At 44.4% G+C, this 16967-nt stretch overlaps 1 protein-coding gene and 1 long non-coding RNA gene across 5 annotated transcripts in view; one reads left to right on the forward strand and one right to left on the reverse strand.

Annotated features, from left to right (window-relative positions):
* LOC133510041 (kalirin-like) overlaps positions 1–16967 on the forward strand; it is a 39894-nt gene that overhangs the window by 8853 nt on the left and 14074 nt on the right. For all 4 annotated transcript variants that reach the window (XM_061837711.1, XM_061837728.1, XM_061837721.1 and 1 more), the window contains exons 20-41: positions 1371–1534; positions 1642–1761; positions 1854–1933; positions 2578–2716; positions 3699–3833; positions 4000–4153; positions 4348–4463; positions 5077–5199; positions 5982–6164; positions 7178–7302; positions 7906–7972; positions 8207–8316; positions 8393–8462; positions 8554–8643; positions 8732–8824; positions 8888–8999; positions 10114–10304; positions 10388–10489; positions 10567–10721; positions 12772–12874; positions 13438–13599; positions 13720–13888. In XM_061837711.1, the coding sequence (XP_061693695.1) occupies positions 1371–1534; positions 1642–1761; positions 1854–1933; positions 2578–2716; positions 3699–3833; positions 4000–4153; positions 4348–4463; positions 5077–5199; positions 5982–6164; positions 7178–7302; positions 7906–7972; positions 8207–8316; positions 8393–8462; positions 8554–8643; positions 8732–8824; positions 8888–8999; positions 10114–10304; positions 10388–10489; positions 10567–10721; positions 12772–12874; positions 13438–13599; positions 13720–13888 (2763 nt within the window). The remainder of the gene's footprint in view (positions 1–1370; positions 1535–1641; positions 1762–1853; positions 1934–2577; positions 2717–3698; positions 3834–3999; positions 4154–4347; positions 4464–5076; positions 5200–5981; positions 6165–7177; positions 7303–7905; positions 7973–8206; positions 8317–8392; positions 8463–8553; positions 8644–8731; positions 8825–8887; positions 9000–10113; positions 10305–10387; positions 10490–10566; positions 10722–12771; positions 12875–13437; positions 13600–13719; positions 13889–16967) is intronic.
* LOC133510134 (uncharacterized) lies at positions 10649–16821 on the reverse strand. The gene is made up of 3 exons (XR_009797532.1): positions 16488–16821; positions 15802–15903; positions 10649–10692 (listed from the first exon to the last, which is right to left on the reverse strand). It is a non-coding gene; the product is annotated as an uncharacterized LOC133510134 (long non-coding RNA).

Here is a 16967-nt window from a genome sequence, read left to right on the forward strand (position 1 = left end):
TTTGAGAACCATTTTCTTCGTAACATTAACTTTTCCAAGCGCACACTACTGACAACCAGTATTGCTTGTGGGACAACATGGCAGCAGGGGCGCGTCAAGCCAGGGGTTAAAACAATGCGGCTATCTGATTGGCTATTATTGAGCGAGTGATTGACAGGTTGGAAAGGTCCATTGATCTGTAGTTTAATGCCATGAACCAAGACTGACCATTGCTTTATGTTTGAAGACGTACAGAATTGAATGCATGAAATCTGAGTACCTGGAGAACTCTTCATCATTTCTAGATTCAGCCAAGGCCTTGAGGGTTGGTGGATTAAAGATGCCCTCTCTGCAATTGCTAGATAATTTGGTCCACATGACATCATCACCCAGTAATCTTCAGTGTTAGAAAGGTTCTTAATTTAGTCTGGAGTCATGGGGATTAAAAGCAACACCTGCAAATCGGAGTCCTTGGTTTTCAGTTTGAAAAGTGATCTTGTACCAAGTGGGACACTGCCTTGGGGCAGATCTATGACTGAGGGACACTATGTCTCACTGCTGGGAATGCCTCAGGGTGCCCTGGGGACATCCCTGCCTCAATATCTGCTCCTTCTTTTTTTTTACCTGGAAGAGCAGAAGAAAACGGATGGATGTTTTCTATTTACTGCTATGTTCTTGGGTTTCCTTCATACTTCCTCAAGTGACCGTTTTCTCATTTCAGTCTGAACTATATGGTCTACATCCCTCCATATTTAAGGGGAATTAGCAGGCTTTGTGTTTCTTGTATTGGGTTCTTCATTGTGTTTATTTGTCAGAATAGCAGGCGCCTTGTGATTGCTGTCACTTTGAGGTTGGCAAAGGTTTGTTCCTGAGGTGTGGGTAATGAAGCACCTTTACAGCATGTCACTTTGGTGCTGAAGACAAAACATTTTTTCAACACCGTTAACAATACCATTATGGAAGAGAATACAACCATATGGAACAAAATGTGATTGAGCGGAATATGATACAGTCATACAGTATAGAGTGGCTGATGTAAGTCTGCTTGCTTGAGTAACATACAGATGATTTAAGGGTGTGTGGGGGGCAGAGAAGGATAATGGGGGCGGGAGAAAGGAGGATGGGGTAGCCATGGAAACTGCACTCAGCTGGTCCCCATGGAAACCATCTCATTGAATTTGCCATTGGTACGCACGCGCACACACACATGCACCAAACAGTAAGCACATGATTGGAGATTTCAGGTGTATTAATGCATATGAATTTCATTGAGGTGTTCTATTTTTCCTTTTTTTTGACATGCATATGTTTTTTTTGGGGTGTATATGTGCAATGTGTATGCGCGTGTGTGACTCACTGTCTGTGTGTGCGCGTGTCCGTCTGTGTGTCAGGAATTGAGCTGTCAGAGGTGGAGGGCGATCTCTCTTCTCAGGTGGAGGAGCTGCAACGCCTCATGCTGGACAAACAGAAGGAGCTCCAGCAGATTGCAGATCACACTCACACACACCTGGAACAAAACCTGCAGCTTCGACACCTGCAGAACCAGGTCAAACAGGTGAGACGTAATGACACACACACCCACACATACAGTTCAAAGAGCTAACACACACATGCAGATCAATTGGGTCACCCCTTTGCTTCCTATCCACGTGTGATGGTCAGGTGCTCGGTTGGATCACAGAGGGTGAGGTCATGTTGTCATCCTGCATGCTGAACTCCAGCTGTTTGTCGGAAGCTGAACAGCTGCAGAGAGAACATGAGCGCCTCCAGCAGGCCATAGAGGTTACTACACACACACACACACACACACACACACACAAAACCAAGGGTATAGTAGCTGCATTGGGGAACCTTCTCACTGAAATCATCTCCAGGCTCTACTACATGCTGACTCCCTACAGAGGACCCACCAGGTGGCGCTGGCTCTGCAGCAGAGAGCAGAACTGCTAGTCAGGTTTGTCTGTAGACAACCTTTTTTGCACAACGGACTGGTTTCACTTGAAGACGCTTTTGGATAGACCAGCATAGAAACAAAGTTGTTGTCTCTGCATTATAACTCTTAACATTTGGTGACAGAGATCGACGAGTCAGTTAATTGATTTGAACCGTACTCTTTTTACAGACATTTCCAGTATCCATACACACACTAATGCAAGTAAATGGATTGAACTCCGTAAAGCAGTAATCTACAAAGTGAATACGATAATTCGTATAATACTATACTATACTACTATAGCTTGAGGAAACTTACATAGTATGAGAACATTTAGCTAAACAGCTAAAAGCAATCACAATTCATATTGAAATGGGAAGCAGCTCTTCTTTTTGGAGGCTAGTTTTATCGCAGTAATTGAAAGTATTCATACACAGGTATTCGTTTTACCCACAAGGTCAGTAAATTGTAATTCTAGAATGAAGTTATGATAGCCAAATACAATCAAAATTCATTGCTCAACACAACAGCACACAAGCTCCCCCTTGCTACATTCAAAATGGCAACAAAGTAGACACGGGATTCAAAGCTCGAGTGTCTTTATGCAGTATCGATGTCATTGGATTTGTACCTGTTTTAACCGAAACACTGACCCCCTTCACTAGGTCAGGCCACTATGATCCAGATGCAGTGAGGTCCTGTGCACAGACGGTGGCGCTGCATTGGCAGACTCTCATGCTGCGGATCGAAGACCGACTCAAACTGGTCAACGCATCTGCTGCCTTCTACAGAACATCGCAACAGGTAGGCAGACGTTTGGGGTGCTGTCAACTGATCAGTGGTACTATCTATCTATCCATTTTCTTTGCCGCTTATCCTCACGAGGGTCGCGGGGAGTGCTGGAGCCAATCCCTGCTGTCAACGGCCAGGAGGCGGGGTACACCCTGAACTGGTTGCCAGCCAATCGCAGGGCACATAGAGACAAACAGCCGCAGTCAGAATCACACCTAGGGGCAATTTAAGAGTGTCCATTTAATGTTGCATGTTTTGGGCATGTGGGACGAAACCGGAGTGCCTGGAGGAAATCCACGCAGGCACGGGGAGAACATGCAAACTCCACACAGGCGTGTCCGGGATTGAACCTGGGACCTGAGAACTGTGAGGCCAATGCTTTACCAGTTTATCCACCGTGCCACCCCAGTGGTACAATATATGGGGAAAAAAATGTCAGTAGTGTACATCGAGAGCATTTCAGTAGTGAGCTGGATAGCATTTAGGTAGTGGGTGCGAGCAAAAAAAAAAAAATGTAATTTTCGAGTGCGAGAGCAATGTGTGTGAAAACATTTCAGTAGAATTTGAGCAAAAAAAAAAAAAAGTCACTAGTGTGTGTGAATATTTCAACAGTGAGAGTGACAGCTTTTCACTCGTGTGCGCAAGCAAAATGGTTCACATGTTTCTGTGAGAGGATATCAGTAATAAGTGAGATCATATCAAGTTTCAAAAACATGTTAGTAGTCGTGAAAACATTTCATCAGGGCGCGTATGAGAGCATTTGTTCTTTGGTCTGAATGTCGTACCAGGGCGGCACTGGAGACAACTGAAGACCAATAAAGCAGATTCTGAGTCTCATTCTGATTCTGATTTTAATTCTGATGCTGATTCTGATATCAATTGTGTGTGTGTGAGCATAAAAAGTGTCACTCGTGTTTTTCTGCGGTAATGCTGAATTACAGTATGTGCTCAACTGGCCCTGACAGTAGACTCTGTGTGCGCTTTTGTCATGCAGGTATGCGGTGTGCTGGAGAGTTTGGAGCAGGAGTACCGCAGGGAGGAAGACTGGTGCGGAGGTGGAGACAGGCAGCCGGAGCATCTCCTGCCTCTCATTAACAAACACATGGAGCAGAAGGAGGCCTTTCTTAAGGTGTTGTATCAAGCAGTGGTTCTGGTGTTCCGTGTGTGCAATAAAATATTATTTCTTAGCGTTTTAATAAAGTTCTCCCAGGAAAGGTTTAAGAGCCCTTGATGTAAAGTGCAATTGTAAAATACTTGCCAGCTGTAATGAGACATCTGTCGCTCAATGGAAACAGGCCTGCACGCTCGCAAGACGGAACGCGGAAGTCTTCCTCAAGTACATCCACCGCAACAGTGTCACCATGGCCAACATCTCTGGCCACAATGTAACCGTGTCAGGGGTGACTGAGGTGACTGGGCACTCGCGGGTACCAGAGCAACAGGTTAAAGGTAACACCCATACGCGCAAAAAAATAACAATAAAAAAATCACTCACCCACAAAACAAACATACACACGTACAAGGGGAGCCCCCCCCCAAAAAAAACACAGAACAGATCACTGGTGTACATGTGTGCTTGTTTTTGTATGCGCATGCATGTGTGTGTTAGTGTGTTGAGGGTGTGTACATTTGTGTATGTCCAGGTATCCTTAGTGAGTTGCTTCAGAGAGAAAATAGAGTTCTCCATTTTTGGACATTAAAGAAGCGCCGACTGGATCAGTGCCAGCAGTACGTCATGTTCCAGAACCATGCCCAGCAGGTATTTAATGCCAGCTACAGGAATTATTTTGATGATACCGGGGCCAGGATTGTTGGGTGTTGTATGGGGGTCGGGTGGGGGGGAGGGGGGGTTGAAGTGTTCTTTCTAAAAAGGATTTGTCAATGGGGGGCTTGATATATCAAAGTAATGGTGGGGATGTTGGACCATTTTTAATGTTTCTGTGGTAACAGTGACTCTATATAATTTCCGTAAGTGTGAATGTGAGTGACAGTCCAAAGAACTGTCTGTATATCCACCATATTTACATGTTCCCATGAATGATAGCGGGGTAATCTAGAAACAGTAAAAGAGCCAGTCATTTACTGTATATATGTATTTATCTGGGACAGTGGAGACTTTGAAACAGTCCAGAGAACTGTTTGAGTCCCCGCCATATTTTCACTGAGCCTCACAGGAACATACAGCTTTTAGTCTTTGAAGCGTGATGGTGGAATCTTGAAATGTTGAACGAGAATTAGCATTAGCATTACAATTATATATACAAACTAAACAGACACACGAGAAATAAATGTCAGTGTGATCAGAGGGTGTCTTGAGTCATCAATAATAATAAAGAAATGATCCGTGCCTGGAACATGTATTTTCTATGCAGGCTCTGGATTGGTTAGCGCAATCAGGGGACCACTACCTAGCCACACACACGTCACCAGGGGCAACGGGGACTGAGACGCAGGAGTTACTGAATCAGCACCGACAGTTTTGTGTTTCAGCCAAGGTAAGACTGTGTACGGAGCTTGCCCATGGCATAACCATATATACAGTACTGTCCATCCATCCATTTTCTTCACCGCTTATCCTCACGAGGGTCGCGGGCAGTGCTGGAGCATATCCCAGCTCTCAACGGGCAGGAGGCGGGGTACACCCCGAACTGGTTGCCAGCCAACCGCAGGACACATAGAGACAAACTGTCGGACTCACAAACACACCTAGGCGCAATTGATATTGTCCAATTAATATCGCATGTTTTTGGGATGTGGGAGGAAACCGGAGTGCCCGGAGAAACCCCACGCGGGCACGGGAAGAACATGCAAACTCCACACAATCGGGGTCGGGATTCGAACCCCGGTCCTCAGAACTGTGAGGCCAGTTTCCAGGCCTAATTTAGTGTGTTGGTGGTATGTGAAAGAATCATTTCCCAAATACACTTCAATTCTATTTATTTTTTATTTTTTTGATCTTTAACGTGTTTTTTGTTTTGTTTTTTGTTTTATTTTGGTACAATTTATGTTTAACTTTTCCATGCTATTCACTTGAATTCAGTCAGTATTTAAGTACCGTTTTTTTAAATTTTCTGGTTTTGAAGCACAATGTTGATGTTCAAACTGTGCATCCTGTTATAGCGGCTTACTATAATATTAAATACTTTCTTGGATAATAAAGAGTATCGCACTTTGTGCTGGATCACCTGGAACGGTGTGCGACTCATCTCTTGAGTGTGCATTCTGACAAAAGATGATGGCATTCAAATCTCTGGCTCCATGTCTGCCGTGTTTTTAGCACACCCAGGAGAAGGTTCACTTGCTCATCCAACTGGCCGAGAGCATGCTATCGAAAGGCCACGCCCACCGCCTGGAACTGCGCCGTTGTGTTTCCGCTGTGGATAAACGGTACCGGGACTTTACTCTCAAGATGGGGCAGTATCGTCAACTGCTGGAGACCGCGCTGGGAGGCTGCTCACAGGTATGATCTGCGTCATAAGCATTTTCAGTTGACCACATCTTCATCATTGTTATTATAGTGAAACGACATCAATTTATAATCACGAGGGCAGCGACTCCAAACCACTATTACGATTTTATCTAATGTTGAAAAATTATTGTCACCGCAAATAATGTATTTTTGTTCATCTATCTCTGCCAGTGATGCATAGTGAGAGGCAGAACATTTAAATTCTCTAACACTAAATGGCACAAAGTACAATCATTGTATCCACCCGTTTCCATTCAAACAACAGATCAATAATAGCTCTCCTTATAAATAAAAAGGCCCAGAAATACATAAACTGAGGCGATACTATATGTCTTCTGTATAGTATATTATACATTTTGTGACATTTTTGCTGGGTGGTGTGAAATATGTCTTGTTTCAGTATATCTTGGGCAATCTGTGTTAGGGGGTACACCAACAATGACAGTTTGGTTCACAGCTGGTGTAGTAAGAGGACAAAAACTGCTTTTCTTTTGCGTAAACAACATGTTTACAATACAATTCGAATAATACATCATCGATCCATTTTCTGAGCCACTTATCCTTACAAGGGTCGCGAAAGCGCTGGAGCCTATCCCAGCTATCTTCGAGCAGGGGGCGCCGTACATCCCAAACTGGTTGCCAGCCAGTAATGCATAGAAACAAACAGCCATTCACACTCACAATCACACCTTGGGCCAATTTAGAGTCTCCAAATGAAACTGGAGCGTCTGAAGCAAACTTCCACAGACATGGGGAGAACATGCAAACTCCACACAGGCGGGTCCGGGATTGAACGCGTGACCTCAGAACTGTGAGGCCAACGCTTTCCAGCTGACCTACCGTGCCGTGGGTTCTATGTATATATATTTTTTTTTTTTTTATGGGACCTGCAATTGGCTGAGCAGCTGGGAGAGGCTCCATATGTCCCCAATGAGGACATTTTATGAACAAAAATGAATGGATGGTTGTTAAAGAACCTAAACATGACACTTTTTCTCCATTAGGACAACAAGGACTTGGAACTCGAGTTGATTCCCAACAGTCTGTCTGACTCAGACCCCGAGGTCAATTTGTCTGACCCCAGCCATCAGGTCAGCGACGAAAAGAGACGCTCAGCCCGCAAGAAAGAGTGAGTATCTAACTGGTAGCAATTTTTTTCCATTAAAAAAATAAATAAAATACAGTTTACATTTTTTATAAATGTTTTTTGTGTGCATACTAGTATTATTACTTTGCGTTAATCCAGTAAAGTGCAGTCGTTCCGTCGAGTTGAGTTAATTTGAAGTGTAATACATTTTCATTTAATGTTTTACAACTGTTTCTTCATTTATCTTTTTGTTAACGTTTGTGCAAAAATTATTATTGAATCATTACATGAATGCAAATTTGATTTTCCAATATTTAAGCACAGTGTTATTTAAACATGAACCCAATGTTATAGTCACATACTTCTTCTTCTTCTTTTCCTTTCGACTTGTCCCGATTAGGGGTCGCCAGAGTGTGTCATCTTTTTCCATCCAAGCCCATTTGGTGCATCCTAAAAAAGAAACAGGACAGAAGCTTTATATATTTAATCGTATTGTATGTGACTATAACATTATATATTTTTTTATATTAATAAAGATGGTCGTACTTGAAGAGCTAAGTATTTTTTGAAGTCGTACTTGAAGTAAAAGGTCAGAGAACCACTGGCTTAGTGTGATCAAAGTTTACTAACAGGTGTGTGCTGCAGGTACATCATGGCGGAGCTGCTGCAGACGGAGAGAGTTTATGTCCGAGACCTTCAAGAATGCATTGAGGTACCACGCAATCAAATTTGCAAGAGCTTTAAACAAAGGTGGCAAAGGTACTCACACTCTGTACTTAAGATGAAGTACAGACACAGTAATTGTGTAAAAAAAAAAAAAAAAAAAAAAAAAAGGAACTTACGTTCCAAAATGTACAGTACTTACATACAAAAACAAATATGGCAGTGCCAATGCTGGTGCCACATGATACTTCCTGACCCCCAACCCCCCACCTACCTGTTGCAGACATACATGTGGGAGATGACGAGCGGCTCTGAGGACGTTCCATCTGGTCTTAGCAACAGGGATGATGTGGTGTTCGGGAACATCCAGGATATCTACGAATTCCATAACAGGTACAACAGCGCCTGGAGAAGAGCACATTTGTGATTGTGTGCCTGTGGTGCGATAAGCGTGGAATGTCTGTTCCAGTATTTTCCTGAAGGAGCTGGAGAATTATGAGCAGCTTCCTGAAGATGTGGGACATTGTTTCGTCACCTGGGTAACCAAATATGCATTGATGATCAAGAAAACAACAGTAAATTCATACACTACGATCTCACCCTTAAGTGTGTTTATGTTCCGCCTCTCAGGCTGACAAGTTCCACATGTACGTGACCTACTGCAGAAACAAGCCAGACTCCAGCTTATTGATCCAGCAACATGGTGGTGGCTTCTTTGAGGTAATGACTTAAAAAAAAAACAAAAACAAACATCCAATAGGTGTCTGGATCCAGCAATTTTGGATTTTGGGTCTGGTTGGTATTGCAGGAGGTCCAGAGGAGACACGGGCTCACCAATTCCATCTCGTCAGCACTCATCAAACCCGTTCAAAGGATCACAAAGTATCAACTTCTGCTCAAGGTGAGTTGTTGACACGGTCTCCCCGACCATTAATCTCCACTGACACGTGTGCAATATTTGCAGGAGTTGTTGGCGTGCTGCGAAGAAGGAAAGGGGGAGATCAAGGAAGGCCTGGATGTGATGCTGAGTGTTCCCAAGAGAGCTAATGATGCTATGCATGTTAGCATGCTAGAAGGTAACCCGGCTCTCTAGCTTATTTGTCTCCCTATCATGTAGAACAGGGGTGTCAAACTTTATTTCAACATTATTATGAATCAGCGGGCGGCACAGTGGGTCAGCTGGTAAAGCGTTGACCTCACAGTTCTGAGGACCCGGGTTCGATCCCGGCCCCGCCTTTGTGGAGTTTGCATGTTCTCCACGTGCCTGCGTGGGTTTTCTCCGGCCACTCCAGTTTCCTCCCACATCCCAAAAAACATGCAACATTAACTGGACACTCTAAATTGACCCTAGGTGTGATTGTGAGTGCGGCTGTTGGTCTCTATGTTCCCTGCGATTGGTTGGGGACCGGTTCAGGGTGTACCCTGCCTCCTGCCCGTTGACAGCTGGGATAGGGTCCAGCACTCTCCGTGACGTTCGTGAGGATAAGCAGCATAGAAAATGGATGGATGGATATGAATCAGCGAGTGTGCACCATAAATGTATACCTAAAAATTTTAGTCGGGGTACTGCATGGAAGGAAAAAAAAGTTCCAACTAAGCAACCTCTTTTGAAGTAAAGGTTTGACTGTAATTTTGTAAATTCTCTGTCTTGAAATATTTTTACAGGAGGTGTTTATTTTCACAGTGTGAATATGGTAGACCATTTTATATTAGTGTGCTCCTGAAACTTGGGATTGTCGGGCCTTCACAAGTACAACAATGTCAACGTCATCGTCATTTATGTTTTGTCAGTGCACTCTACTGTGGACAAAACTAGCAACAAAAGTTACTTGAAAAAAAAAAAAAAGAATAAAAATATATATATTTATTACTATGTTGGAATGAGTTGAGGTGTTTTATCCAGGAAAAATTTGTGTATATTGCTGCCATATTGTGGCATCTGTAAGGTTATAAACATTTTTTGGGGAGTCATTAATTACTTGTGGATTGTCATTTTGTGGCAGGACTAAATCACTGTCATTGTATACCGAAATAAAATGATGACTGTCTGAATTTATTTACAAATGTAGCTATTCAGTGATATATCAGGGCCTTGTTTATTTGAACACAAAGTTGTATATTTTTCTTAATATAAACACCAAAAGGAGGCTCACAGATTGGTTGGGAATAATGATGACATGTCATTGTCAGGTCTTGAAGAGGGCCTTGAGGTGCAAGGTGAACTCCTGCTGCAGGACTCTTTTCTCGTTTGGGAACCAAAGTCTCTCATCAGGAAGGGGCGGGACCGACACCTCTTCCTGTTTGAGCTGTCACTCATCTTCAGCAAGGAATTGAAAGATTCATCAGGACGAACCAAGTACCTTTACAAGAGCCGTTTGAGGGTAACACTCCATTTCCATGACTTGATACAGGGACACGAATGGATTAGGCCTCTTCTAATGACTATTTTGTCCCTCCACGTCAGACATCAGAACTTGGTGTGACTGAACATATAGAAGGGGATCCATGTAAATTTGCGCTTTGGGTTGGCAGGACGCCAACTTCGGACAACAAGACGGTTCTGAAAGTAAACGATTCGCCGGCTGCTTCCATTTGTGAGCCGGAGTGTGACTTGTCCTTCAAACTGTCACGCTCTCCTTTCAGGCATCGTCCTTGGAGCTGAAGCAGGAGTGGGTCCGCAGCATTCGGCAGGTGATCCAGGAAAGGCGAGGTCACCTGCGCGGGGCGCTGAGGGAGCCCATCCCTCTTCCGAAAACCCCCAATCTGACTCTTGGGAGACAACGCAGCATCACACGCAGGTCAGAATGCACAAGACATACCCCATTACCTTGAATCAGCAATAAATGTATCCATCCATTTTCTTTTGCCGCTTATCCTCACGAGGATCGCGGGGAGTGCTGGAGCCTATCCCAGCTGTCAACGGCCAGGAGGCGGGGTACACCCTGAACTGGTTGCCAGCCAATCGCAGGGCACATAGAGACAGACAACAGCCGCACTCACAATCACACTTAGGGGCAATTTAGGGTGTCCAATTAATGTTGCATGTTTTTTTGGGATGTGGGAGGAAACCGGAGTGCCTGGAGAAAACCCACGCAGGCACAGCGAGAACATGCAAGCTCCACACAGGGGGGGCCGGGATCGTACCCAGGTCCTCAGAACTGTCAGGCCAACGCTTTACCAGCTGAGCCACCGTGCTGCCGCAATAAATTTATTTTAAGTTTTTTTTTTTTTTTTTTATAATAACAATAATTGCAAAAGAATGGGAGCTTTGGTCGAGGAGTGGTTTCCACGTCCACCTCACAGTTATGAGGTCTGGGGTTCGAACTTTGAACACCATTGTGCTAAACACAATTGTTAGCTGGGATGCAACCGTAAATTAATCGATTAGTATGACCAATCCTAGGCAAAATACACTGGCAGGACGTCTCCACTAACTTTAGATGTATGGAAACTACTTATACCCAATACCAGTTGGAAAAATACTACCTACTCTACATCCCACCTTAATGACCAACTTTAAAACACAGCAGTATTGTATCTCAAGTCTTTATCAAAAACAAGAGAGGTATTATTATTTTATATCACTACATTAAGCACTGTATTTAAATAATGACTGAAATAAATTCACTGCGCAGAAATAAAGAAATAAAACAGGCGCCTAAATAGAAATTGAAAACAAATATTTATTTCAAAATAAATGCAAATTAATCGTAGTTAGAATGGGCGGCACGGTGGATCAGCTGGTAAAGCGTTGGCCTCGCAGTTCTGAGGTCCCGGGTTCAATCCCGGACCCGCCTGTGTGGAGTTTGCATGTTCTCCCCGTGCCTGCGTGGATTTCCTCCGGGTACTCCGGTTTCCTCCCACATTCCAAAAATATGCAACATTAATTGGATACTCTAAATAGCCCCTAGGTGTCATTGTGAGTGCGGCTGTTTGTCTCGATGTGCCCTGCGATTGGCTGGCAACCAGTTCAGGGCGTAACTTGCCTCCTGCCTGTTGACAGCTGGGATAAGCTCCAGCACTCCCCGCAACCCTCGTGAGGATAATCGGTGAAGAAAATAGATGGATGGATGTAGCTAGTATACAAGTACATTCCACTGTTTGTTTGTCTGGTTTCATACAGGGTAGACTGAATTAGTTTGGCCTAAATTATACTTTAAGACTCATTTGGAGCAATCGGAATAATGCTTGTTAATGATGTCATTGTATCTGCCTCAGTGTGAAAATGGCTTTAATCACATTTGACCACTGACCTGGAGGAGCTGGCGATCACACAGGGTCTGTGTCCAACAGTCACCCATCTAAGCTTCTTTCCTGGCTACTTGTTGCTTGGCTAACTTGCTCCGTGCCAGCTACCAGCTGACGGTAGCTAAGTGGCGCAGCTAAACACTATCCTTCTCCTCTTAAGTCACGTAAAAAGATGAAGTTATGATGTGTATCGTTAAGTCATACAAAGAATAGTTAACCATGCGGCACACTGAGAAAGAAGCAAGGACAGGAGAAGACAGAGAAGCTATGCTAACTGCTAAGCTAAAGTGGAATGTAGACGAGCAAAACACCAGAATTAATGCTTAGGAGGCTAGAGGCACTTTTAGCTGAAACTTGGCTGGGTTTGGAACTAAAAAAAAAAAAAAAAAATCACATTTGGCTGAGCAATATTTCCATCATTATTTGTACTCTCAAAGAATGTTCACATCGCAATCGTCCCGTTTCGTGAAGGGATTCAGTTTGTACCGTGATATGAATTTCAGGCCCTATCACTCAACCCAAGATTTCCCGACAGTGAGTCCGCTTTCCACACTGAGAATCTCAGTTTTACAGCATTTTTTTGCACATCCTGTTTGACAGGGAGACCAGCGAAGATGCCGACAGCCTGGGCGACGCCAGCAGTCAGCCCGATACTGTCTCCATCGCCTCCCGAACATCCCAAAACACTGCTGACAGCGACAAGGTATCGCTCACTGACACTGTGTTGAGAGGCGTGTGTGTAATGATCTCATCACTGCTGCAGCTGGGTGTGTGCCTGTCTGTTTGTGTGTGAGGGGGTTTCCTCCCTTCGTAGTCCCACTCTGAGAAAACTTTGCGTCGTTGCTCAACTGCAGAGGTAGGTTTTGTTTCTTTGTGTGACTTGAGAACTTGAGCGTTTGCAACGTGCGGGGAGCTAGCCAGCTATGCCTACACACCAATCATGCATCTTCCCTTCGGATAGTCTGCTGGCGTGGCCACTTTAGACCACCTCTTCGTCTGTCATGCGTGTGTACCCGGACTTGAGAGAAGGCAGAAGAGTGAGGTCTGAGTAAAAAAAAAAAGTCCAACATGACAGTTAGCGTCTGGACTGGGGCATCAGGTTGGCAGTAGATTGCCTGGTTTTTGGCTGAGTCTTTGCCAACTTGACTGGACCGGGACTTAAGGTGCTTTAGAGCGCCTCATCGTGTGACGCATTTTTAAAGGATGGGTTCTGTACAAGCTGAACATTGCAATAATTGACCTGCGTGTCTGTGTCCCTTCATCCAGCTTTCAGGAGGCTGTGAGCTAGTGGCGGTGCTGCTGGATTTTTCCTCTGGATCACCAGGGGAGCTCAGCGTCCGCTGCGGTCAAACCGTCGAGCTAGTGGAGCGCTCGGCCGAGCGAGCCGGCTGGTGTCTGGTCAGAACCACCGATCAAACTCCGCAACAGGTGAGAGTTTCAGAAGTGCCCACGATTGCGTCGGTGCCGCACCCTCTGTGGTTGCACGTAATGGACATGCCAGAAACAGCTACCGGTCTCAGGTGTTGATTTGGACTGTTTTCCCACCAGGAGGGCTTGTTGCCCACGAGCGCGCTGTGCCTGTCACACTCTCACAGTGCGGCCGACATGGAAGCACTGGTTCCGGCGTCCCCTGCCTCCTCAGGGAATGCCCCGTCCTGCATCACCACTACCTCTTTCAGTGCCTCCAATTCATCCTCGCTGACGAGCTCTGGGAAGGGTGAGTGTGTTCAGGAACCCAGACTCTCCCTCTCACGTACCGGGTACTCATTTCCCCCGTCTGCTGTCCTTTGCTCTTCCTCTTGAGGTATTTTGGTGTATTTGTGTCCTTTCCTGCCTCTGTCAGTGTTCTCTAAATATTTCAGAGAAGCGCAACATAAAAGATTCAGAACACTGGTTACTTTGTCAGGACACGCAACTTTGAAATATTGCACGCGAGTGTTACATGTATGACATTTGCAAAGAGATATTAATGATAAAAAGTGATGATAAAGTCACTTAAGCCCATTCAGTTAGGAGGAATCTGCAGGTCAACATCCTGACTCTGATTCTTGCTTAAAAAAAAAAAAAAATGCATCTGTTCCATTTTTAACTTTCTCTGGGAATCTACATTCATCCATTTTCTATTGCGCTCATCCTCATCAGGGTTGCGGGTTAGCTGGAGCCTATTCGAGCTAACTTTGGGTTAGTGGTCAATCCAGAAATTTTACCATGTTTTTTTAAATTGTAAAATATAAAAAGTTATCATAGTTTAGACAAAAAATAATGTGAAAAGTACAGTAATCCCTCTCTACTTCACAGATCAAACGCCAGCATAAATTAGTACAGTATTGTAGCGGGAAGACGCATTGATAGGGTATAATGTGCCATCCCCAGCAAGACGACAAGGACCTATAGAGCAACAAAAAAAAAAAAAAAAAAAAAAACGCAATTTACCCCTACTTCACGGTTTTTCACTTTTTGCGGGTGGGTCTGGCACCAATTAACCACGAAAAATGACGGATTACTGTAATTGAAATTAATTTAAATAAAAACTTTGATATATTTGAACATAACTTATCACATTACTTAAAAAATTAACGTTTATTGAAAAATTGCCATTTTTTTCATCCATCCACCATGCATCCATTTTCTTAGCCGCTTATCCTCACAAGGGTCACGGGAGTGCTGGAGCCTATCCCAGCTGTAGACGGGCAGGAGGCAGGCTACACCATGAACTGGTTGGCAGCCAATCGCAGGGCACATAGAGACAGACAGCCTCACTCACAATCATTTTTAATCAGACAAGCATCAATCAGATTATTTTTTTCATTAAAAAAAAAAAAGAAATACATCTGAATGTGGCTGCAGGGTGGAGCAACAGGTTAGAGTGTCTGCCTCACAGTTCTGAGCACCGGGGTTCATATCCCAGCTGTGTGGAGTTTGCATGTTCTCCCCGCATCTGCGTGGGTTTTCTCCGGGCATGCCGGTTTCCTCCGACATCCCAAAAACATGCATTCATTAGAGACTCTAAATTGCCCCAAGGTGTGATTGTGAGTGCGACTGTTGCCAGTCTTCATGTGCGCTGCGATCCGCTGGTAACGAGTTCAGGGTGTACCTCGCCTCCTGCCCGATGATAGCTGGGATAGGCATCAGCACTACCGCGACCCTCGTGAGGATAAGTGGCTCAGAAAATTGATGGATGGATGGATGGATATAATCTGCCATACTGCGACCTTTGTGAGGATAAGCAGCCTGGAAAATGAATCAATGGATGGCGCAACCCTATTACAGATACTCCGGCACCTGCAAAACATCTGAAAGATCTTGCTATTCCATCAGAAAATGGATGGATGGATGGAAGAAAAAATGAAATTGTGACTAAACTGCAGTTTTAGGCTTAACTGTCTTTATGAATGATGTACACAATTGGTGTAAGTTGACTTACAGCACATTGAATTTCTTTTTTGTTTTTTAATATCTTTCATAAACACAATATTAAGTCGGGATCCCCTCCCTCTTCCTTCCCTTTTTCTGTATGAACCCCTCGATAGAAAAGGTTTAGACGGGTTAGGGTTTGTCCATAGCTGTGAACGCTTGTTTGCCTATACGTGCCCTGCGATTAGATGGTGACCAAATCAAAGTGTAGCTCACCCCTTGGACAAAGTCAGGTGGGATGGGCTCCAGTTCCTCTTCTAACCTTTTGGGGATGAGCGCTACACGAAATGAACGGATGGATGTTTTCAACATTTTCACCTTTAAAGCACACATATTTCCTTGTCACTAAACAACTCATCGGAATTCATCAAATACCACACACCCCTCCAAATACAGTAGAACCCCGCCTCTTCGAATAAGCCCCACCCCCTGACCGGTCCTTCTCTGGACTTGGGTCTACTTCTTCATAACAACCATGAAGCCCGTCTGAGGGATCTCCCCAACTTCTGCTCTGGCCACATGGACGCCCACTGAAACATGCGGCGTGGCAGAACTGCATGCTGGGATTGCTCTGTCGTTTGGGGTTGGATTACGTGCGAGGACCGACGAGGTGGGTCAGAGAGGCGCGTTGTGTGGGATAGGAGGTTAAACATTGACAGCAAATCTCGAGTCTTGACGCATAGCAGGAATTTTTCAGACATGTTAAACTGGACATGCAGGTTTCTGTGTGCGTGTGAAGCACAGTCACACACAAACTTAATGGATGTGTACTGTATACTAGTATTTCCCTACCTTCATTGAGACAAATGAAACCCTACATAGTTTACTTTTGAAAACTCTCACGGCACGCCAAATGTCACGGATTGTACGCAGTAACTCACACAAGCGTGTATACCCCTTACCTTTTTGTAAATACTGTATTTTATTAAATCTTGGGACAAAAGACCACTACAATTGACAGTAGTAGTCAATTGCTGCACTTTGATGTGAAGTCACATTTCTTCTTGAAATCCTCCCTGAGTTCTTTGCATTAAACTCCCACTGACCAACATCCGACCGCATGAGAACCCTGACGCCAAATTTAACACACCTGCTTCCCCATTCGCACCTGTGACCTTGTGACAGGAACGTGTCACATGACACGAGGGAAGGGAAAGTGGCTGACTGAGCCCAATTTGGACATTTTCATTTACTCATTTTTGTTGCGGCTGAACAACTTGTGCGTCGAGTTCTTATGAGGGGTCAGTAAGTTGTAGACTCTTGTGCAAGCTTGCACAATGACTACTTTAGAGTGTAGCAAAGTGATTTTTCTGCAGTGTACTATAATATTCCCAACAGTGTACTCGCTTCTGTGAGTTACTGTATCTTCAGTCATTAAGTGG

Source organism: Syngnathoides biaculeatus, chromosome 2 (genome assembly GCF_019802595.1).
Source record: "Syngnathoides biaculeatus isolate LvHL_M chromosome 2, ASM1980259v1, whole genome shotgun sequence".
Lineage (NCBI taxonomy): Eukaryota > Metazoa > Chordata > Actinopteri > Syngnathiformes > Syngnathidae > Syngnathoides > Syngnathoides biaculeatus.